Here is a 19,886-nt window from a genome sequence, read left to right as displayed (position 1 = left end):
TCCATCTCCTTACTCCAGCCACCTCCTCCTCAACAGAGACCACCACCACCACCACCACCAACAACAACAACTAACATTTATTGGGCATTTGTTATGTGACAACATTATGTGCTCTATGCAGTAAGACCTTTATATGCATTAACTCATTTAATCTTCATAACAGGTAACTTTGGATTTCAGACACTGCTTTTTGTAGTTGATCCTTGTCCCATCATTCCTTGTTTTCTTCCTGTAAGAATGGAAAACATCCCTTCTCCAGATTAAAGGCAATCTTTCTACTTAGGCACAGGATCCTAACTCCTTCCAATATCCTCCTTGTATGTTATTTTTTAAAGGGATTTTATTTTAGAGAGAGAACTTGGGCACGTCCCCGCGTAGGGGGGGGGGGGGCGGTGGGAGGGGGAGAGAATCTCAAGCAGACTCCCCACTGACCGTGGAGCCTGCCCTGGGGGGCCGATCCCAGGACTCTGAAATCATGACCTGAGCAGAGACCAGGAGTCCCACGCCTAACAGGCTGAGCCACCTAGACACCCCTAGCTTTCGTGTAACTTAAACGCCTGCCTATGGGCAGCCCAGCGGTTTAGCGCCGCCATCGGCCCAGGGCGTGACCCCGGAGTCCCGGGATCAAGTCCCGCGTCGGTCTCCCTGCATGGAGCCTGCTTCTCCCTCTGCCTGTGTCTCTGCCTCTCTGTCTGTCATGAATAAATAAATAAAATCTTTTTAAAAATTTTTAAAAAGCCATTTGAATTGGGTTTAGAAGATGGGGTAGTAGAAGTGTTTCTTGACGAAGGTGAGAGGAGAAGGTCACTCCCTGAGAGGGGCCTCGTGAGGCCGGACACAGAAAGGGCCGCACCAGCCGTTCACCTCAAGTGGCCGCGACTTTTACCCTCGTTGTCACCTCTTTTCTTCCCCCATCCTTCCAGGGCCTGCAGGTGCTAGCGGGTCTGGGCCCTGTGACCCGCAGGGCGGGCCGTTTCCGTCGCTGCTACAAGGGAGGCGCCACCGGTCGCGCAGACGCGGCGGCGACCCGGGCGGATGACGCTCCGCGGGCGCCGGCGGAACCCGAGCGCGGGGCCGCGGTTGCAGCTCGGCGCGGGGCTGCTGCGCGGCGGAGAGGGGCGCGCGTGCGTGGCAGCGCTTCCGGCCCCGCTCCTGGCGCGGGCGGCGTCCTCCGGAGCCCGGACGCTGCGCGAGGAGTCGTGCGTCGACCTCCGGGTCCTGGGCGGGCGCCTGTGCGGGCATCGGGGAAGCGCGAGGTCGGCGCGGGGGACCCTGGAGGCGGGTCGGAGGCTGGCGGGGGACTCCGCCTGCTGCCGGAGCTGGGAGGAAAGCAGGCACCCGCCTGGGCTAGGTGTGCCGTCGGCTCGCTGCCCCCCCAGCCGGGAAACGGGGTGGGGGTAGGGGTGCGGGGTGGGGGGCGGTGCAGAAAATGCCAGATGCAGGTTCATTGGGTTTCTCTGCAGATCCAGTGCCATTAAGTCCTGCGAACTCACACTTTGAAAACAATGAAGAAATTAAAGCTTAAGGAACTAGAAAGTCGCCTGCAACAAGTGGATGGATTCGAAAAGCCCAAGCTGCTTCTAGAACAGTATCCAACCAGGCCGCACATTGCAGGTAGGGCGGCTGGGGACCCCGTCTTTGCTTCCCCGGGTTCGTCCTGTCTGCTTACTCCGTAATGAAAATAAAACAATTATTTGAATACAAAGAACGTCTGGAGGAATTCTGCTCTGAGATGACCTCTGACGTCGGAGAGGACTTCCTCGACGCCGCCGCTAAAGACAGCATCCCCTCCCCCACTTTGTTATTCCACTGCTCGGTTTTCTGCATCCCTCTTAAAGCTGTCAGCGTTTTAATGTTTGTTTCTGTCATTGCACTATCAACTCCTTGAGAGCAGAAGAATTTGTTGGTGGTGTTGACACAATTCCATCTTGTCCAGAAGAGTTCCTGCTACCAGTTAGGAGCTCAGTATTGGTTTGCTAAATACAGATCAATTTTCCATTGCAACGAATTGCCAGGGCAAGGCTTTCTATGCTATTCCCCACCCCACCCCGCCCCCAGCATGAATTAACTAGAGTTGGTAGCCAAAGGACCGCGTTTAACAAATGCGTTTCAGTTTTTAATGATCTGAGAATCATCAGTGTTGCTTCATGCAAGAAACTGATACTGGGAGTACAGGAGACAACACAGGAAAAACCCTTCATAGCTCGTAAACGTATTACCAAAGTCGTTGTGGAGTCTTAGGACAATGAATTTGGGATCCGTCCTGGCTTCAACTATTTCTTAATACAATTTTTTTTTTAAAGATTTATTTTATTTATTCATGGAGACACACAGCGCGGGGGGGGGGGGGGCAGAGACACAGACATGGGGAGAAGCAGGCCCCATGCTGGGAGCCCGATGTGGGACTCAATCCCGGGTCCCCAGGATCATGCCCTGGACCGAAGGTGGCACTAAACCGCTGAGCCACCTGGGCTGCCCAGCTTCAACTACTTCTAAGCAGCCAATGGAAATCAAGGAAAATACACATAAACCTGCACTAAACAACATATTGTCATAATTCCAACCAAAAATTGGCACAAAACTGTGTCTGGGTTAAGTCCTGTTTTCTTAGTTTAGATGACTTCTTTAGTGTATTCTGGCTGTAGGGTTTCTTAGTGAAGTCTAATTAAAAAAAAAACAAAAACAAAAACAAAAAACAATCCATTGTTCATAGCCAGGATGTAACATGCCCATGGATGTGCTGATTTTTTGAGATACCAGCTTCAGAGTCGCTAACACCTGCTGCAGTAATTAGAACAGCAGTCAGAGATAGCCCTCTAAGTGTGTGGATTTTTTTTAAGACTATTTTTAAGTAATCTCTAGACCCAACTGGGGTCCAAACTCACAACTCTGAGATGGAGAGTCCCATTCTCACCAACAGCCAGCCAGGCACCCCTAATTGTGTTTTTGATGGCCCGTAGTTCTGGCTGGTTCACAAATCCACAGGGAGAGATCAGGGGTTTTACTCATGCTTAACCTTTGTGTATTTGAAAGATCCCTTTTGATCTCAGCAGTTTCTTCTCTGCTCCTCAGTTCTCTTATCAGTTCTCATTAGATTTTATGTATCGATGGATCAAGCGTATGTATCTAAAGGCTCTTTGTGGATATAGGACTTTTCTTTTCCCATTTTAGCTTGCACTTAGGGTACCCATGTTGTGACAAACTTGTTGCCAGAAAGTTCTGGGCCATTTTAATGTTAAAGCTTGTTCAACATTAGTGGTTCCCAGATTTCACAGATCCGTAAAATTTCAAAACAATTTTGGGAGACTGATACAGAGTTGCCAAGTTTATATTTTGACAAGGAAAGGTATTTTTAAAACCTATTTCCTCTTACTATCCTTGCAAAAATATTTCAACATCAAAGAACTGATGTATATGTGTGTGTGACAATGGTTTGAACAAGCTGAGGAAAAAACATTTTAACTGTATTTTTCTCATTTTATTTAAAGTTTTGTCATTCTTGGCTTGTCACCAGAGCAGTTTTCAGGAACCACTGGTGTGTGTTATTGTTCTTTGTGGGGCCTCTTACTACATACTGAGATAGAATACCTTTTTTTTTTTTTTTTTTTTTTTTAAATAATCTGGAACAGCATTTGGGGGAGGATAATTGGAAGACAAGAAATTGCACTCGTCATTTACATGACTTAGATTTTGGTCATCAACTTGTTCTTATTCCCTAATATGTTTTTTGATCTTTTAGCATGTATGCTCTATACAATCCATAATACATATGATGACATTGAAAATAAAGTGGTTGCAGATCTAGGATGTGGTTGTGGAGTTCTTAGCATCGGAACTGCAATGTTAGGAGCAGGGTAGGTGATCCTGTATATTAACATTTGGGTATAGGGTGGCCTTAAATAAGAAACATAAATAGAATTAACTGAATTATATTTATGGGACTCTACAGTATGAGATGAAGGGAGCAAGAATCTGATACTGAGTACATTTTCAATGAGCAAAACAGTAAAACAAAACAGTAATAGTGGCTATCACATGCCTCCCTTTTATACACACCTGAGTTTCCAACCCCTGCCAGGTTGGGAAATCATGCTGTCGAAAGGCAATACTCTTACTTTGCCAGTTGGGTTAAAAAAAGGCATATGGTTTTAATTTTGTTGTTTTGATTCAGGAGCTAGTCACTCTTTGTGTGTGTTCTGTATTTATAGATTGTGTGTTGGATTTGACATAGATGAAGATGCACTGGAAGTATTTAACAGGAATGTGGAAGAGTTTGAGTTAACAAATGTTGACATGGTTCAATGTGATGTGCGCTCATTATCTAACAGAATGTCAAAGTCATTTGATACAGTAATTATGAATCCTCCCTTTGGGACCAAAAATAATAAAGGTTAGTAAAAAAACTTCAGAGATACAGATATATTTGTAGGAAAACAAGTTTTAAAAGTCATTTTCTTATTGTTTGGGCTAAATGATTGTATCACTCTTAATTAAACAATCTCTTACCTGTATAATTACTAGTTTCAATTAGTTTAACATATGTCTAGGAAATTGAATTTTTCAATCTTTGTTTTCACCTATTTGTACTAAGAGAACAGTCTTTTTATTCATTTACTATTTATACTTTGCTTTCAAGAATGATTTACCGAACTCATAATTCTGTAAAGGATTTTATACTTTTAGAACCTCTCTTTAATGCCTTAACACACCGAGAGTTCAACACGTGTCTGTCAGTAACTGTGGCTATTTATTCTGTGTATGCTATGGGCTAGGAGGGTAGAAAGTTGGTAAGAAAAGACATGAAGAGTTCTCCCTTCAGCTGCTGCCTGATTCTGATTACTATACTACCTATTCTTGCCTCCCTTGAGAGTTAACTTGGAATATTAAAATTTTCATTTTAGTCTTATTTAAACAAGATAGTATAATGGTTTTATTCTATCAATCTTAAAAGATACATGTTCTACTTTTTTGTATCTTGTCTTTTTGCAGGAAGAATTTGAAGTGTCTATTTTGGTTTCGGGAAAAAGTTTTTAAATACCTGGTATTCATTTAATCCACTATTTTGATAACAGGTATATAAAGTAAATATGAGCTTTTTCTACTTTTAACAGGGACAGATATGGCATTTCTGAAGACTGCTTTGGAAATGGCAAGAACAGCAGTATACTCTTTACACAAATCCTCTACCAGAGATGTAAGTTCAAATCATTTTACTTCAAAATTCATGACAGCGTTTTATGGATTTGCTGTGAATGCTAATTACCAGGGTATCTCTTCTAAATTCTTTTTTTTTTTTCTTCTAAATTCTTTAAACATCTGGCACTTAGAAACAGAATTTTCCCTGTGACCAGCTAGCATTAGTTTTCTTCCAGCCTATATGACTTCTGTGAAAGATTTGCTCTGGCAGGAACTTTTACCGAGAGATTACATGAACTTCAGTAGAGAAGTGTGGTATAGCTAGGGTTATAGTATATCCTAGTTTGCCTAAATCCTAGTAATCCCATTGTCCCGTTGTGGTTTTGTGTGCATAATGGAGGCAGTAAAACCTGATTTTTAAGAACACTGAGCCTGGAGCTAAAGTGAGCTGAGTTCAGAATCTCCCTGTTCCATTATTCTTCTTGCCACCTATGTAACACATGGGGGTATAGAAGATATGTTCCAGAAAATTTGGTGTATTTTTGGTCAGTATAACATAATGATCAAGGACACAGACTGTAGAGCCAGACTGCCTACGTTCAAATCCAAACTATCAGTTCCCTGTGTTATCTTGGTCAAGGTATTTGAGTTCAGCTTCATAACCTATACCGTTACTTAGCTGTACTCTTATAGTATTAAAATGGCTTGGTTTATTTTCAAAATACTACCAGTTCACTTGAAAATTTTTTGAGTCTAAATTCTGGGACACTTGGGTAGCTCAGTTGGTTCAACATCTGATTTCAGCTCAGGTGATGATTCTGGGGGTCCTGGGATTGAGCCCCACATCGTCTGCTGCTCCCCCTGCTTATGCTGTCAAATAATTTTCTTTTTAAAGTCTAAATTCTAATGAAATCTTAAAGGCTTAAAAAATATGAAGTATTAGCAAAACAATTCTCAAATTATTTTAAAAATCAGCTCACATTAACATGTTATTTTTAGCATATTCAAAAGAAAGCTACAGAATGGAAAATCAAGATAGATATTATTGCAGGTAAGACAATTTTTAAGTTTCTTACAAAATAAATCTAAACCCTAATTATTTAGGGCTAATAATACATTAGCCCATCCAAAATTTTATAGGTGCTAAGATGCCATAGAACGTGTTTTCAGCCTGGCAAAATGTGAAAGGTTGGTAATGGGTTGGAAATGAAGTAAAGGCCGAGTATCAGTGTTTGTCTAAGAGTGTCCCAATTTATGCATTTTATGGAAAATTCCTAATTAGCACTCAACTATTTGGCCACTCCGGGCTCAGACAGTATACATTGTTGTGATGTAAGAGCTTGGGCCTGGAGGGGTCAGATCTGTTTAAAACCCATTCATGGAAAATACCACCAGATCATGCCTGATTACCTTTTCCATTTCAATTTTCTAATCGTCCCTAGAGTCAGAGAACATGAAGCTTTTTTCTTTTAACGGGGGATAGGATATAATCATCCACACTATAAGTAAGTGTTTGATACATTTTTATTAGTAAATTGGGTAATATTCACAAACATCAAAATGGGAAAAACATATAACTAGAAGCCAGCTATGGTCCAAATAATTCTAGAGGCCTGAAATAAAGAGTACAACATGAGGAAAATATTCTTTACTTAGTAATAAACTGACTAGGATTAGCACTGTAGTGTTAACCATATAACCAGTCCTATTCATAATTAGTAATGTAATGTGGAAAAAGTCTGTCGGTCCTATTTATCCAGTATTGTCATTCCTTACCTAGTTTAAGGTATTAGAACTTGCAGCCTGGAGCACCTCAGAACCATTCCAAGTATAGCAAGCCAGGGCCTTGCTACTCCAGATGTGGTCCTCAGAACATCAGTATTGACATCCCGTAGGAGAAGACTTGCAAAACTTCAGGCTTCACATAGACTTAATGAATTATAATATGCATTTTAAAAAAGATTTGAAGGTGATTTGATTGCACAGTAAAATTTGAGAGCTGTAACCTATAGAGAATTTATGCTGCAAAATATGAATGATAGGAGTGTACTGCCATCCCTCTAAACTGAGGAGTAATTTTGGAAAACCTAGTATTTCTTAGAGTAAGAAAAATGGATTATCACTTGAAATCTCAGTAGGAAAATACTACCAGTATTAAAATCCAGACAAATTTTAAAAATAAGCATGATTATTATGACTGCTATAGATTACTATGAAATTAGAAATAGAAAGGTATGATCATCTTCTGTCCAATTGTTATCCTTTCAAATTATTCCCCATAACCTCTAATTTTGGCATCAATGACCAAATAGAAATGCCAACCTCAGTTAGCCATGGGCTGATCTTGAGAATATATCAAGTCAGTCTCTGGGTAAGTTAAAGTGACAGGTCTGAAATGTTCTGCTTACCAGGGTTAAATACTTCCTTAATTTTTAAGAATTTACATATGTAATATATGTATGTCAGGGTTGACAAATGAATTTTTATTCTTAGATGACTTTTGTTTTCTAGAGCTACGATACGACCTGCCAGCATCATACAAATTTCATAAAAAGAAATCCGTAAGTCTCTGGATTCTGGCTTATCTGCATTCAGTACTGAAGAACTTTTCAATAAGTAACTATTTACAATGTTATCAACTTGCCTGAGTAAATACAGAAAGCTAGCCAAGGAGACAGAATAATTATCGATGTGATAACAGTCAATAATCCTGGTTTAAGATATTCTTTCTCAAATGCTTTAGGCACAAAAATAAAAAACTAAGTTTTTCTCTTTTTATATAGTACATATTTTATTAGTTTGTACTAATACATTTTCATATTACAAAGGCAATTTAATGGAAGAATCTTTCTTTTGATATTTGAAATAACACAAACAGAACTATACATTAAAAAAAAAATCTTCATTTGGATAACAAAAAAAGACAAGTTAAACAACAAAAATTTTCCTTTCTTACAGGTTGATATTGAAGTGGACCTAATTCGGTTTTCTTTTTAAAAGCCTCTAAAGACAAAAGCAGCTTAAAACCTAATTAAGATGAATAAAAAATTTTTTTACTAAATTACTGGTCTCCAGCACCATTTTCTGTTTTCTGTTGTTTTGGTGTAGGTTGTTCTTCTTTGTCTGTTTCTTCTCTTGCTCTTTTTACTGGTCCTATACAATTCAATAAAGAATTTTTGTTAAGTTCACTATGTAAGCATTACTCTTTTAATAGTGAGCATAATTAACAAAATAATTGTTTGAAAAGCAACAACTTCCCAACACCAACAATAAGGCTTTTCCTTTGGTACAGATCTTCTCTCTAAACTTACCTTCCAAACATCTTTTTTTTTTTTTTCACTTGTAAAACAGGATAACTTGGGTAAATCACAATCCAAAAGTCACTTATACCAAAGGTGAAAAACCACACTGCTATCCTTCCAAATAATTTTGAAATAACAAATAATTTTCATCAAAGAACCAAAGGACTTAGAAAAACTTACCAGATGCACCATTCTGATCGTGTTCTTCATCACTATCAAATTTAGTTTTCTTGCCCTGAAACTGTACTTTTCCTTTAGCAGACCCAGTCTGGGCAGCTTTATTCCCCTTTCCTTTTCCTTTAAATCTGCGACCTATAAAAACATAATTGAGAAAGCCATAAAAGTCTTAAGTCCCTTGTCACTGTCTCCGAACAAGCAAATGAGTTAAAATAACCAAACAGTCCAAGACAAATCAGAACTAATGACCTTTTGATTTCCATTTGTTTAGAGATTCTTGTTGATCTTCTATGATTTTTTTCAGTGCTTCCTTTTCCACATCTCCTTCTAGTACTTCCCACGTCACTTCTTTGTTCCTTAATTGTAGGTTACCATTATTTGCATCTTTGGCTTTATCCAGTGCTTCCTTAGCTTTTTCTTTAAATAGAATTATCCCCTATACCAAAGACAGTAAAAGCCACACCCTTAAGATTTTTTTTAGTACCATAGTTAATTCCATTGCTCAAAACTTTGTCCTGCCCTGCAAATCTTCTCTGCCATCATCAGTTTCAATGAATTTTAACTGAACTTTAGAGAGTTATCATAAAACTTGCAGTCACAAACACCAAGTTATTTATAGCATAATTCAAAAAGTATGAGACATCACATCCAGTGATGGCAATAACAAAATGGAAAGTAAAAGACCAAAAACTATTTCATGAACACATTATTAAATAATTTTGTCGCTAGTAATGTTATCTTCTAAAAGTTAAGTTTCTATGGATTTTTAAACTGATTGCTAAAAAGCCTATGAATGTTTCCAAACCTCTTTTGCTCCTCTGACAAAGTCTATCCATTTTATTTCACCATGACTTGAGAAAAGGATGTGCAAATCTTCTCTACAGGTCTGATCATCTAAGTCTCCTGAAAATTTCAGCAAGCAGCCAATCTTTTCTTCTAGAGATTTCTGTAAAGACATACAAAGCATTAAAGTTTTTTAAAAGCAACCACAAACCAGATATGGCTTAAACCACTCTATACCTAATACATGGGAAAAGCTAGAAACTAAAATGCTATTTTAAAGTAGTTTAATAGTGCATTTTCCTGTGGCATCCCTTATTATACAGTGGCTTCTGATTGTAACTTAAAATTTTATTTCTTCAACAATATAATATTTACCTAGCTGGATACATTAGTTATTTAAAAATGTAGTTACAAGTTCTTTCTCTGGGTAATGATTTTAGGCAGTATTATTGGGCTATGACTTTAGTACAATGAAAACTACAGACTTGTTCACATATTTGCTTCAAAAAGTTCTCACTTTGTATTCTCATAAATTTGAATTATAGCTTAGATACCAAAAATACAGACTTACTATTTCAGCACTTTCTGCTAACTTTTGTTTTTCCTCTTGCTCTCTACAAAAGAAATGGTAATTAGAATCTTTCCATTAACTGTATGAGAAAATTAAATCCTGATAAAGTTAACCTTGATCATAATCACACATTGCTTAATAATCAAAGGCAGTCACTAGGCTTTCTGATTGCTCCTGGCTAGAGTGCAACACTGTGGCACCCAGATTATCAAGGCAGCTTAAGATCTTAATGTTTCACTAGCAAAACAAAAGCCTACTGCTACTCATTTCAGAACTCATCATCAAGCTCCACTTCCTAGAACCACTATCTCTGTCAAAGCTTTAAGAAATTAAAATGACTGGCTCAACGTACTTACTGTTTAGCTCGTAATTTAGCTTCTACTTTATTTTGCTTTCTTTCTTCATTTTTTTTGGCAAAGTAATCTTCCCTAAAGAAGACAAAATACAGGGACTGAGTTCATGAGAACAAAAATAAGACTAAATTATTTTGAATTAATTAAACACAAGAAGGAATATTACACTTTCTAGAAATGTAATTACCTAGAAATTCAAAAGATGCCAAGGAAGTTATTTTAATAACAGCTTTACGAAAAAAGTCACATTCCATAAAATGTACACCTTTTAAAAGTGTACACTTCAGTGGTCTTTAGTATATTCAGAATTACACAACCATCAGTAATAATTTCAGAACAAAAAGAAACCCGATGTCCATACCAATCTTGTATTGATTTTATCATTCATGTACAGAAAAAAATGTAAACCAGAATTTGTGGAAATAAGTTCATAGAATTTTCTACAGTGGTACTTTACAGTAGGAGAAAATTCTACAACCTCTGAAACCCAAGAGTAAGAGCAATTATGAAAATCATGTTAGGGATGCCTGGGTGGCTTAGTGGTTGAGCATCTGCCTTCGGCTCACGTTGTGATCCCAGGATCCTGGAATCGAGTCCTGCATCAGGCTCCCTGCAGGAAACCTGCTTCTCTCTCTGCCTATGTCTGTCTCTCTCTCTCTTTCATGAATAAATATGTAAAATCTTAAGAAAAAAAAAAAAAAGGGAAAGATAATCATGTTAAAAAATACTTTTTAAAAAGTTAACACTAATTGCACGATGCACCACAGTGCATCTCTAAGTCCATCAGGTTTAGTACATGGCATTTAAGATTACATAATGTGAAAATAGGGAACAATGGCCTAACTGTATCATAAAAATGCTCTGGTGTGTCTAAATTGTTAACACACACACACATTAAAGAATGTGGTCCAAATCTGTATTAAATAATCCTTTGTACTATATAGGTATACACAGACTATGAGAAGTAAGAACAGACTGGAAATTGGACAGAGATTGATTCTCTAACCACACAGATTCTACTATATAGCTTGATTATGTTTTAGATACAAAGAAAGTACTAAAACTATTTTTTACTGTTAAAAAAACACTTCCTTGTGGTCTCAGAGGACTAGTAGTTTCCACTGAGCAAATTTTAAGTGTTTATCAAAGAATGCCCAAGGATACTAAAAAATATTGTCCTTACACGGGATGTTATTCCATATTCTGTATCCCAGTGTGTCAATTCCATATAACTAAAGTGGCCAAAAGAAGTATCAGCATAAAGACTTACTTGAAAAGTATTAGCAGGTCTGTGTCTTTATATTTCTGGTCAGGGGTGTCGACAAACTTCCTAGCAGATTCAATACTATCAAACACAGCAAATATTGATCCCTATTAAAAGGGGAAGAAAACTATTTTTAAAAATATCCCATATATTTTTCAGCTAGAAAAAGTTGTAACATCATATAACCATACCTTAAATGCTTTGTGTAATGTTCTTCTCATCTGAATATTTAGTACTTGACCTTTATCTTCTAACCATTCTTTTATGTCATCAAGGGTTGCATCAGTTGGGAAGCCTTTCTGTGAAGAGTAGAAAGAAATGTACAAATTACTTCTCAGGTAAACAATTTATCAGAAATTGAGTCATTTTGTCTTGAAGTCAAGCCAGGATATACATATCTAACTATGTATTTCTCTATCTCTTAAATGTTTAACAGTTCTGGTTAAGAGCCACTGTTCTCTAGTGCAGTAAAAGTGACTGAACTGGAATATGCTTCAAAATAATCCATTGGGGCAGAAAGAAAACAAAATTAATCATATGTTAATAACTGCTGAAGTTGGATAATAGTACATTATATAGTCAACCCATCTTTGTAGGTCTTAAATTTTCCAGAATAAAAAGAATCTACTTTAAAAATTCATATGCTAAAGAAAATTACTATCAATTTTAGCTCTAGATAAATAAGAAATTGATAGGCTTACTGGGTACTTACAATATGCCCAACATTTTGTACAGTGTCATATGGATTTTTTTCATTAATTCTCACTAATTCTCACAATAGTTCTATAAAGTAAAAATATTATCCCCATTTATGAAGATAATGCTTAGGCAAGTTAAGAACACTGCCCAATGGGGCGCCTGGGTGGCTCAGTTGGTTAAGTGTCTGCCTTCAGCTCTGGTCATGATCTCGGGGTCCTGGGATTGAGCCCCATGTTAGGGTTCCCTGCTCAGTGGGGAGTCTGCTTCTTCCTCTCAATCTCCCTCTGCTCCTCCCCCTGCTTGTGCTCGCTCTCTCAAATAAATAAAATCTTAAAAAAAAAAAAAAAACCCCACTGCCCAAGAACACACAGTAAATGGTAAAAACTACGATTCTGGAGTCCTTATTCTTATCCACTCTGTTTTTTTTTTTTTTTTTCCTAAATAAGATATTTAATATATAATTAAATGTGTGAAAGGCCCACTTACAATATAAACAGATCTGTTTTTTACATCATTCTTATATTCATCAGTCACTTCAGGGAGGGGTTTGCTTGGAGATCTTCTGATTTTAGTTTTATCTTCACTTATTTCCATGAGTTCAGCCTTTGATTTGCTCAGTGCTTCTACTATTACATTAAAGTCTGTTGTTAGACGGTTTAACCTGAAGAATACATATAAAAGCATTATAAAACTTAGTTGTAGCACTTGTTAACAAGAAAACCTAAAGACGGTTTGAAAATGGTTTTTACTGGGTGCCTGGGTGGCTGATCCTCAAGGTCATGAGTTCAAGCCCTGTATTGGACTCCACGCTGGGTAAAGCCTACTTTAAAAATAATAATAAATAAAATAATAAGATTTTTACCTATTGAATTTTATCATTATCTCCAAAGGCACCCAGCCTTCATCCAGTTTGATCTGTTCCTTTAAAAATTTGTCTCGTGGCAAGTTGAAGTCACCAAAATAATACTGCAAGATAATTAATTATATTTCAGAGCACTGTACAATACTGACTTCAATCCTCATTACATCACTACACTCTATTCTTTAAAAATACATTTCATAACTTAAGGAGCAATAAACATTTTCTCCTAAATATGTGATAGTGAAACATTTACAACATGAATTAGCAGAAAGATAAAACTAAAAATTGATGACTGAGACAATGTAATTAGCAGATACCTCAACAGACTATCAAGTCTTAAATAAAAACATAGTTAAGGACTTAGTATGTGAGAGGCTTCTCATTTCAAATCAGTGTTTTATTAAACAGACTTCTTATTAAACAGTGTGTTTAATAAAAAGAACTGGATTATACTGATTAATCATGCTTATTTTTACAAATTAAAAAATAGGCAAGCATTTATCTAATTTAAGCATAAAGGTACTCTTTTTCAGTATAAAAAGCAAAAAAGACAAAAATCAAAACTATACATGAAAAGACACAGGTATGACTACTTCGATTGCCAAGAGTATAAAAAGTAAAAGACAAATAACAAAGGAGCCTGTAAATAATTCTTACAAATCAAGGGAGAAGAAAAAAATCCTGAAAGCCCTAATAGAAAAATGGGTAAAGGACATCAAAAGAATTACTAAAATAAGAATGTAATATAAACAAAAAGTTCAACCTCATTAATGAAAAATACAATTTAAAGCAAAATAGCATCTTCACCCAACTGGCCAAATTCTAAAAACAATACCTAGTATTGGCCTGAACACAGAGAAATGGTTGTGCAGGCAGAGATGTTAATAAATATCAAAGGTCTTTAAAAATGTGCATAACCCTTGAGCCAGTACATCTTTTTCTAAAGAATTTTATCTTAAATCAGTAAACATAGTAAACAGTAAAAATATATAAATCTTTATTAAGATTTATATATAAAGATATTCATCATGAATTGGATAGCCACATGTAGAAGAATGAAACTGAACCATTTTCTTACACCATACACAAAAACAGACTCAAAATGGATGAAAGACCTCAATGTGAGACAGGAATCCATCAAAATCTAGAGACCACAAGCAGCAACTTCTTCCTAGGCACATCTCCAAAGGTAAGGGAAACGAAAGGCAAAAATGAACTACTGGGACTTCATCCAGGTAAAAAGCTTTTGCACAGCAAAAGAAACAATCGACAAAACCAAGACAACTGACAGAATGGGAGAAGATATCTGCAAGTGACAGATAAAGGGCTAGTATCCAAAATCTATAAAGAACTTATCAAACAACACCCAAAGAACAAATAATCCAATCAAGAAATGGGCAGGAAACATGAACAGACATTTCTCCAGAGAAGACATACAAATGACCAACAGACACATAAAAAATGTTCAACATCACTCAGCATCAATGAAAATGAAATCAAAACCACCTGACACAGGTCAGAAGGCTAAAATTAACAAGTCAGGAAATGACAGATGTTGGTGAGGCTGCAGATAAAGGGTACCCTCTTACACTATTGGTAGGAAGGTAAGCTGGTACAGTATGGAAAACAATATGGAGGTTCCTCAAAAAGTTGCAAATAGAGCTACCCTACAACCCAGCAATTGCACTACTAGCTATTTGCCCCAAATATACAAATGTAGTGATCCAAAGTGGCAACTGCACCCCAGTGTTTATAGCAGCAATGTCCCCAATAGCCAAACTATGGAAAGAGCCCAGATGTCCACTGATAGATGAATGGCTTAAGAAGATAAGATGTGTACACACACACACACACACACAATGGACTACTACTCAGCCATGGAAAAAATCATTGCCATTTCCAGTGACATGGATAGAACTTGAGGGTGTTATGTTAAGCAAAATGAGCTAATCAGAGAAAGACAATCATCATATGATTTCACTCATATTTGGCATCTGATAAACAAAACAGAGGAGCATAGAGGAAGGGAGGGGAAAATAAAAAAAAGATGTAATCAAAGAGGAAGACAAACCATAAGAGACTTTTAATCATAGGAAACAGGGTGCCTGGGTGACCGTATGCCTTTGGCTCAGGGCATGATCCAGAGGTCCTGGCATTGAGTCCCACATTGGGCTCCCTGCAGGGAGCCTGCTTCTCCTCTGCCTGTGCCTCTGCCTCTCTCTCTCTCTCTCTCATGAATAAATAAATAAATCTTAAAAAAAAAAATTCATAGGAAACAAAACTGAGGGTTGCTGGAGGAGAGGGGCGTAGGGGGATGGGGTAACAGTGATGGACATTAAGGAGGGCACGTGATGTAAACTGCACTGCGTGTCACGTTAAATGATAAATAAATGAACTCTACCTCAAACTAATACTGTATGTTAATTGAATTTAAAATTAATTTTTTAAAAAATAAAGAGGAAAATGCTAATGTAAAATTGGATAATGAATTAAACTTTTCTGTGTTAAGCTAATCTTAAGGCCAAAGTAGGGAAACATGCCAGTAAAAATAGAGATTTGCTGATTTTTAAAGCAAACAAACTCATCATGGAACTGTTACAGCTAAAAAAAAATTAGAAATATCCTACACATCAAATAGGGAATTGGGTAATTACTGATGACATAAAACTTTACTTCCCTAAAATGCAACCTATGTTTGATAGGGGAAAGGGAAGGAAATAAAAATTATGTTACTGTGAGCACTGACCACAAAGCATGAAAGAGTATTTTTAACTTTAATTACTTAAGAGAGTAGAATTTGAGAGGTGGTAGATTATGGAAGGGACATCATTAACTTGGTCTACATAAACTTTGTACTGTTCTAAGTATTTAAGTAGTTTGCAATTTTTCTTTGCAATTATAATGAAATTAGTACAAAAGGTATAGCACAGAACATTTTAAATGGCCAAGAAGTACAAATTAAAAAGAAGTTCTGATAACTGCAAAAACCACCAAAAACCAGCTTCTTACTGAAGTTAATCAGTAAGAACAGAAAACATTAAGCAAAAATTTCCTGTGCAGCCATTATTGATACTGTAAAGCTTCAATTTAAATACAATACCTAAGGTTAAAAAAAGAAAAAAAGGCTAAGATGACTATAAAAACAGATACTTCGTTAACGAAGTTCTAATAGCCAAGAACTCAGTTTAATTAGGTAGAAAAGGGTACTAGGACCTTCAAATAGATAGTGTTATTTATAACAGGAAAGGTACTTTACAAAGAATTTTTATGTTCTCTTATTATGTGCCAGGAACTCTTCTGAATGTTTTACATTTTATTAACTAATGTAAACTTCACAACAAACTTATGAGTACTATTACAGACTAGGAAACTGAAGCAAAAAGTAACACTAGTCTATGGTGTTAAGTTTTGAAATGTTTGTAGATCTTGGCTGTCATAAATGGGCTCCACTAATACAAATTAGTGGAACCTACAATATTGTAGGTTCATCTAATTCTAAGAATCAAAAACAAACCAGATATTTAATATTTACACGAAATGTTTTAGTAGGCCAATATAGGAAATTAATGTTCTTTCTGTATTTGTTTTTAGGCTCCACATTTCCTTTCAAGGAACATATTTTTGCAGTCTACTAGCATAAGAACCATACCTCAATCTGATGACAGATTTTAGCCTCGAGAGCAGCCATTTTTTCATTATCACCATTTTCGGCCATTATGGCTATCTGTAAATTTTCCCAAATTGGCATAAGGAGGTTAGTATTATTTTTACATAACACTCAAGATTAGAAGAATGTTTTTAAGTTATCAATATCACATTGTTTTCTTAAATATCAAGAATTTTTAATTTCATGGGTTCAATTTCTCTACTCAATTCTCAAATTTCAACAAAAGAAAATGTTGGAATAAGTAATGGAAAACTGAAAAGCTATACATAATCTGCAACCCTTTCAGTAAATCACTGTTCCATCTCTATAACAAAGCAAGTGGTCATCTTCACTTAACTCATCAAGAAAGCTTTTAGCAAAAAACTCCTTTCAGCTACTTACCAACCATTTCCAGCTTTAAGGAAATCACCACCTGCATCTCAGTCCTATTTGTTTGGTGCAGGTTGCATTTCTTTTAGTCACAGCTACCTTATCAAAAACTTACCAGCAAAGACTAAGTATCACAACTTCAGGATGAAAAAAAAAAATCAAATATAACCGTCAGGATTAGATTAGATGCTGTATGTTAGAGAACATATGAAAATAAGAGTCTGGGGCAGCCTGGGTGGCTCAGCGGTTTAGCGCCGCCTTCAGCCCAGGGCCTGATCCTGGAGACCCTGGATGGAGTCTCACATGGGGCTCCCTGCATAGGGCCTGCTTCTCCCTCTGCCTGTGTGTGTCTCTGCCTCTCTCTGTGTGTCTCTCATAAATAAATAAATAAAATCTTTAAAAAAATAATAAGAGTCTGGGAACACTAGAATAATGTTAAGCTGAAGGTCTGTCTCCTAATTCACCAATATATTGGTTAAACTTAGAGCCAGTTTGTTTCACACCCCTGACACTAGTGCTGCAGGAGAAAGGTTGTGAGACTGCTGGGTATCACGAACCTGTGCTACTAAACCACCCAGTTATCCGCATTTACAGAAGTGAATTCATAAGACCTCATCAGGGTACCTGCCATTAGTTGACACTAGTGAACCGTCTTAGGTACTCCTGGAAGTATCGCTTTATGGTCCTGCAATAACCTGGATGCACACTGGAAACTCTTGTAACAGGGACTTACTTGCACGACGCCATCCAAGTACAAAACTTACTCAATCTTATGCATTATTAGTGGACCACCACCCACGTTCCTAACTTACTACCATGATCTCGGGGCCCCTTCCAAAGCAAAGGGTGAGTGAAGTAAGAGAACTGCTTAGTCCGTACGAGACTTCTTCGGCCTACCCAACTCTGGTAGGTACTCGGTTCCTGGAGATCCTTTTCCAGAGTGTACGACTAGAAGTGAAGTACGACCCACACTTTCTCACTTCGCAGGCTCCTGGACGTGAGTGACACTAAAACCCCCAGAGAGTGACGCCAGAGGAACACCTGCGGCCCCACCACTCCGCGACCTCCAGCTCGTCCCACAGGACCCGAGGAAGCCTCTGACAATTAGCCACCGCCAACCGCCTCAGAAGCCACCAGTGCCCCGAAACGTCGGCCCCCGGCGACGCCACAGGGCAGTGGAGGTGGAAAGTCTTAAGGACGCGGGGCGCATGCGGGCAGCCTCGGTCCAAGGAACCCGCCAGAGTGTGGCCCCAAAGCAGCCACCGGCTCGCCTGGGCCCCAGCCCCGTGCGGGGAAAGCCCGGCTCCTGCACTCCGGTCAGGCACTGCGTCCGCGCCTCGCCCCGGCCCGCGCCGCTCCGCTCCGCTCCCAGCCCAGCGCGCCGCCTCAGGCTGCGGCCCACGCGGCGCTCGCCCGGAGCATGCGGACCGCGAGGAGTGGACGCACCGGCGCGAGGCCACAGGGAAGGGGCGTGCGCCGTCGCCCCGCACAGCACACCATTTCGCGCTTCTTCTCTTCGGCCACCGACCGCTGCTCACCTTTGAGGTCCCGGTCCCACACAGCCACGCCGCACCAACACCAACAGCGACAACAGCGTCCCGACTCCCCAGCGCCGCCGGCCGGCCTACCCCGCGTGAGGAAGATGGGGGCCGTCCCGGCAGCCCTCGCGGCCCGCGTGGGCGGGGCTTCGGGGAGCCGGAGCCTGCGCGCCGGCTGCGGACTCCCACGGCCCGCGGAGCCCCGCCCCTGGCGCCGCAGAGCCCCGCCCCTGACGCCGCGGAGTCCCGCCCCCTGACGCCGCGGAGCCCCGGGCTGGCGCCGGGGGCGGGGCGCCTCTGGCCCGAACGAGTGTCCGGTACGTACCCGGGCTCGTCTTGCATGTGACGTATGTGGCTATTTTTCACATGAGACTTTTCCAAAAAACTGTTCTGATGATCCGTACGTATATGTAAACTACATCGCGTTGTGATAGTTCTCAAAAAGAAAAAAAATGGCTGGTGAAATTTTTTTAAAAATCAGAGGTTCAGGAATCTTAGAGTTGAAAAAAACAGTAGAGCAGAGCGTGTAAGAGCCGGGATCTGGGATCTGACCGGCTCTGCTGAAGGCACGGCTCACCCATTTGCAGGCTATGACGTAGCGCAAGTTAATGAACTTCTCCGTTCCTCGCGTGTAAGGGGGGCCGGTGGTAACCACCACCTACTAGCCTGCAGTTGTGAGCTTTAAACGTGGTGCATACTCCTTGCTGGGAGCTACAGATAGCAGAAGGAGCAGATGATGTTAATTTAAAATAAACAAAAAACGTGATTTCAGAAGACCAAAGTGCATCTGGTGCAGAAATCTATTACCTGTACTAGGGCCCTTTCCTATTAGCATGCTTCTTGCACGATACTTTCACCTAGAGGATTATTTTCTTGTAGTGAGGGAATCTTCCATTTCCCCTCAGTTTTCTTGAAAATTTGAAGTGATATTGGTGAAATAGCCTTTTAAGTGTTCTCAGGGCTTTTTGGCAGTCCCAAAATAGATCAGATGTATTTATTTGGGGGGAAAAATGCAGGTTTGATTCGATCCAGACATTGCATCAAGCTGATGAGAAAAAATTAATAGTTATACTCAGGTAGTTTAAGTTCAAATTAATCAGGTTCTTTTATCCACTCACAAATGCTTATGTCTACTTTCTGCCAGACTTAATTAAAAATCTAATTT

At 39.0% G+C, this 19,886-nt stretch overlaps 2 protein-coding genes across 7 annotated transcripts; one reads left to right on the top strand and one right to left on the bottom strand.

Moving 5' to 3' along the window:
* Window positions 1–1,136: 1,136 nt before the first annotated feature.
* Window positions 1,137–8,197, top strand: METTL5 (methyltransferase 5, N6-adenosine). Of its 6 annotated transcripts, XR_012000309.1 has the most exons (9): window positions 1,137–1,351; window positions 1,464–1,614; window positions 3,740–3,854; window positions 4,209–4,390; window positions 5,112–5,194; window positions 6,136–6,187; window positions 6,277–6,324; window positions 7,648–7,697; window positions 8,095–8,197. XR_012000309.1 is itself a non-coding variant. In XM_072751888.1 (8 exons), the coding sequence occupies exons 2-8, from the start codon at window positions 1,506–1,508 to the stop codon at window positions 8,131–8,133; spliced, it is 630 nt and encodes a 209-aa protein (XP_072607989.1). In that variant the 5' UTR covers window positions 1,137–1,351; window positions 1,464–1,505; the 3' UTR covers window positions 8,134–8,197. The 6 variants fall into 6 exon arrangements, 5 of the variants coding, with proteins under 5 accessions (XP_072607989.1, XP_072607991.1, XP_072607990.1 ...); XM_072751888.1 differs by lacking the exon at window positions 6,277–6,324; XM_072751890.1 differs by lacking the exon at window positions 8,095–8,197 and having other exon boundaries at window positions 7,648–7,722.
* On the bottom strand, window positions 6,643–18,869 carry SSB (small RNA binding exonuclease protection factor La). The gene is made up of 12 exons (XM_025994077.2): window positions 18,722–18,869; window positions 16,797–16,871; window positions 13,148–13,251; window positions 12,772–12,946; window positions 11,778–11,885; window positions 11,593–11,693; window positions 10,326–10,397; window positions 9,970–10,012; window positions 9,421–9,561; window positions 8,865–9,051; window positions 8,619–8,750; window positions 6,643–8,289 (listed from the first exon to the last, which is right to left on the bottom strand). The coding sequence occupies exons 2-12, from the start codon at window positions 16,860–16,862 to the stop codon at window positions 8,198–8,200; spliced, it is 1,221 nt and encodes a 406-aa protein (XP_025849862.1). The 5' UTR covers window positions 16,863–16,871; window positions 18,722–18,869; the 3' UTR covers window positions 6,643–8,197.
* Between the last annotated feature and the right edge of the window lie 1,017 nt (window positions 18,870–19,886).

The sequence above is a fragment of the Vulpes vulpes genome, chromosome 3, assembly GCF_048418805.1.
Source record: "Vulpes vulpes isolate BD-2025 chromosome 3, VulVul3, whole genome shotgun sequence".
NCBI classification, from domain to species: domain Eukaryota; kingdom Metazoa; phylum Chordata; class Mammalia; order Carnivora; family Canidae; genus Vulpes; species Vulpes vulpes.
The sequence above is the reverse complement of the archived record's forward strand: the minus strand, read 5'-3'. Positions and strand labels throughout refer to the sequence as shown.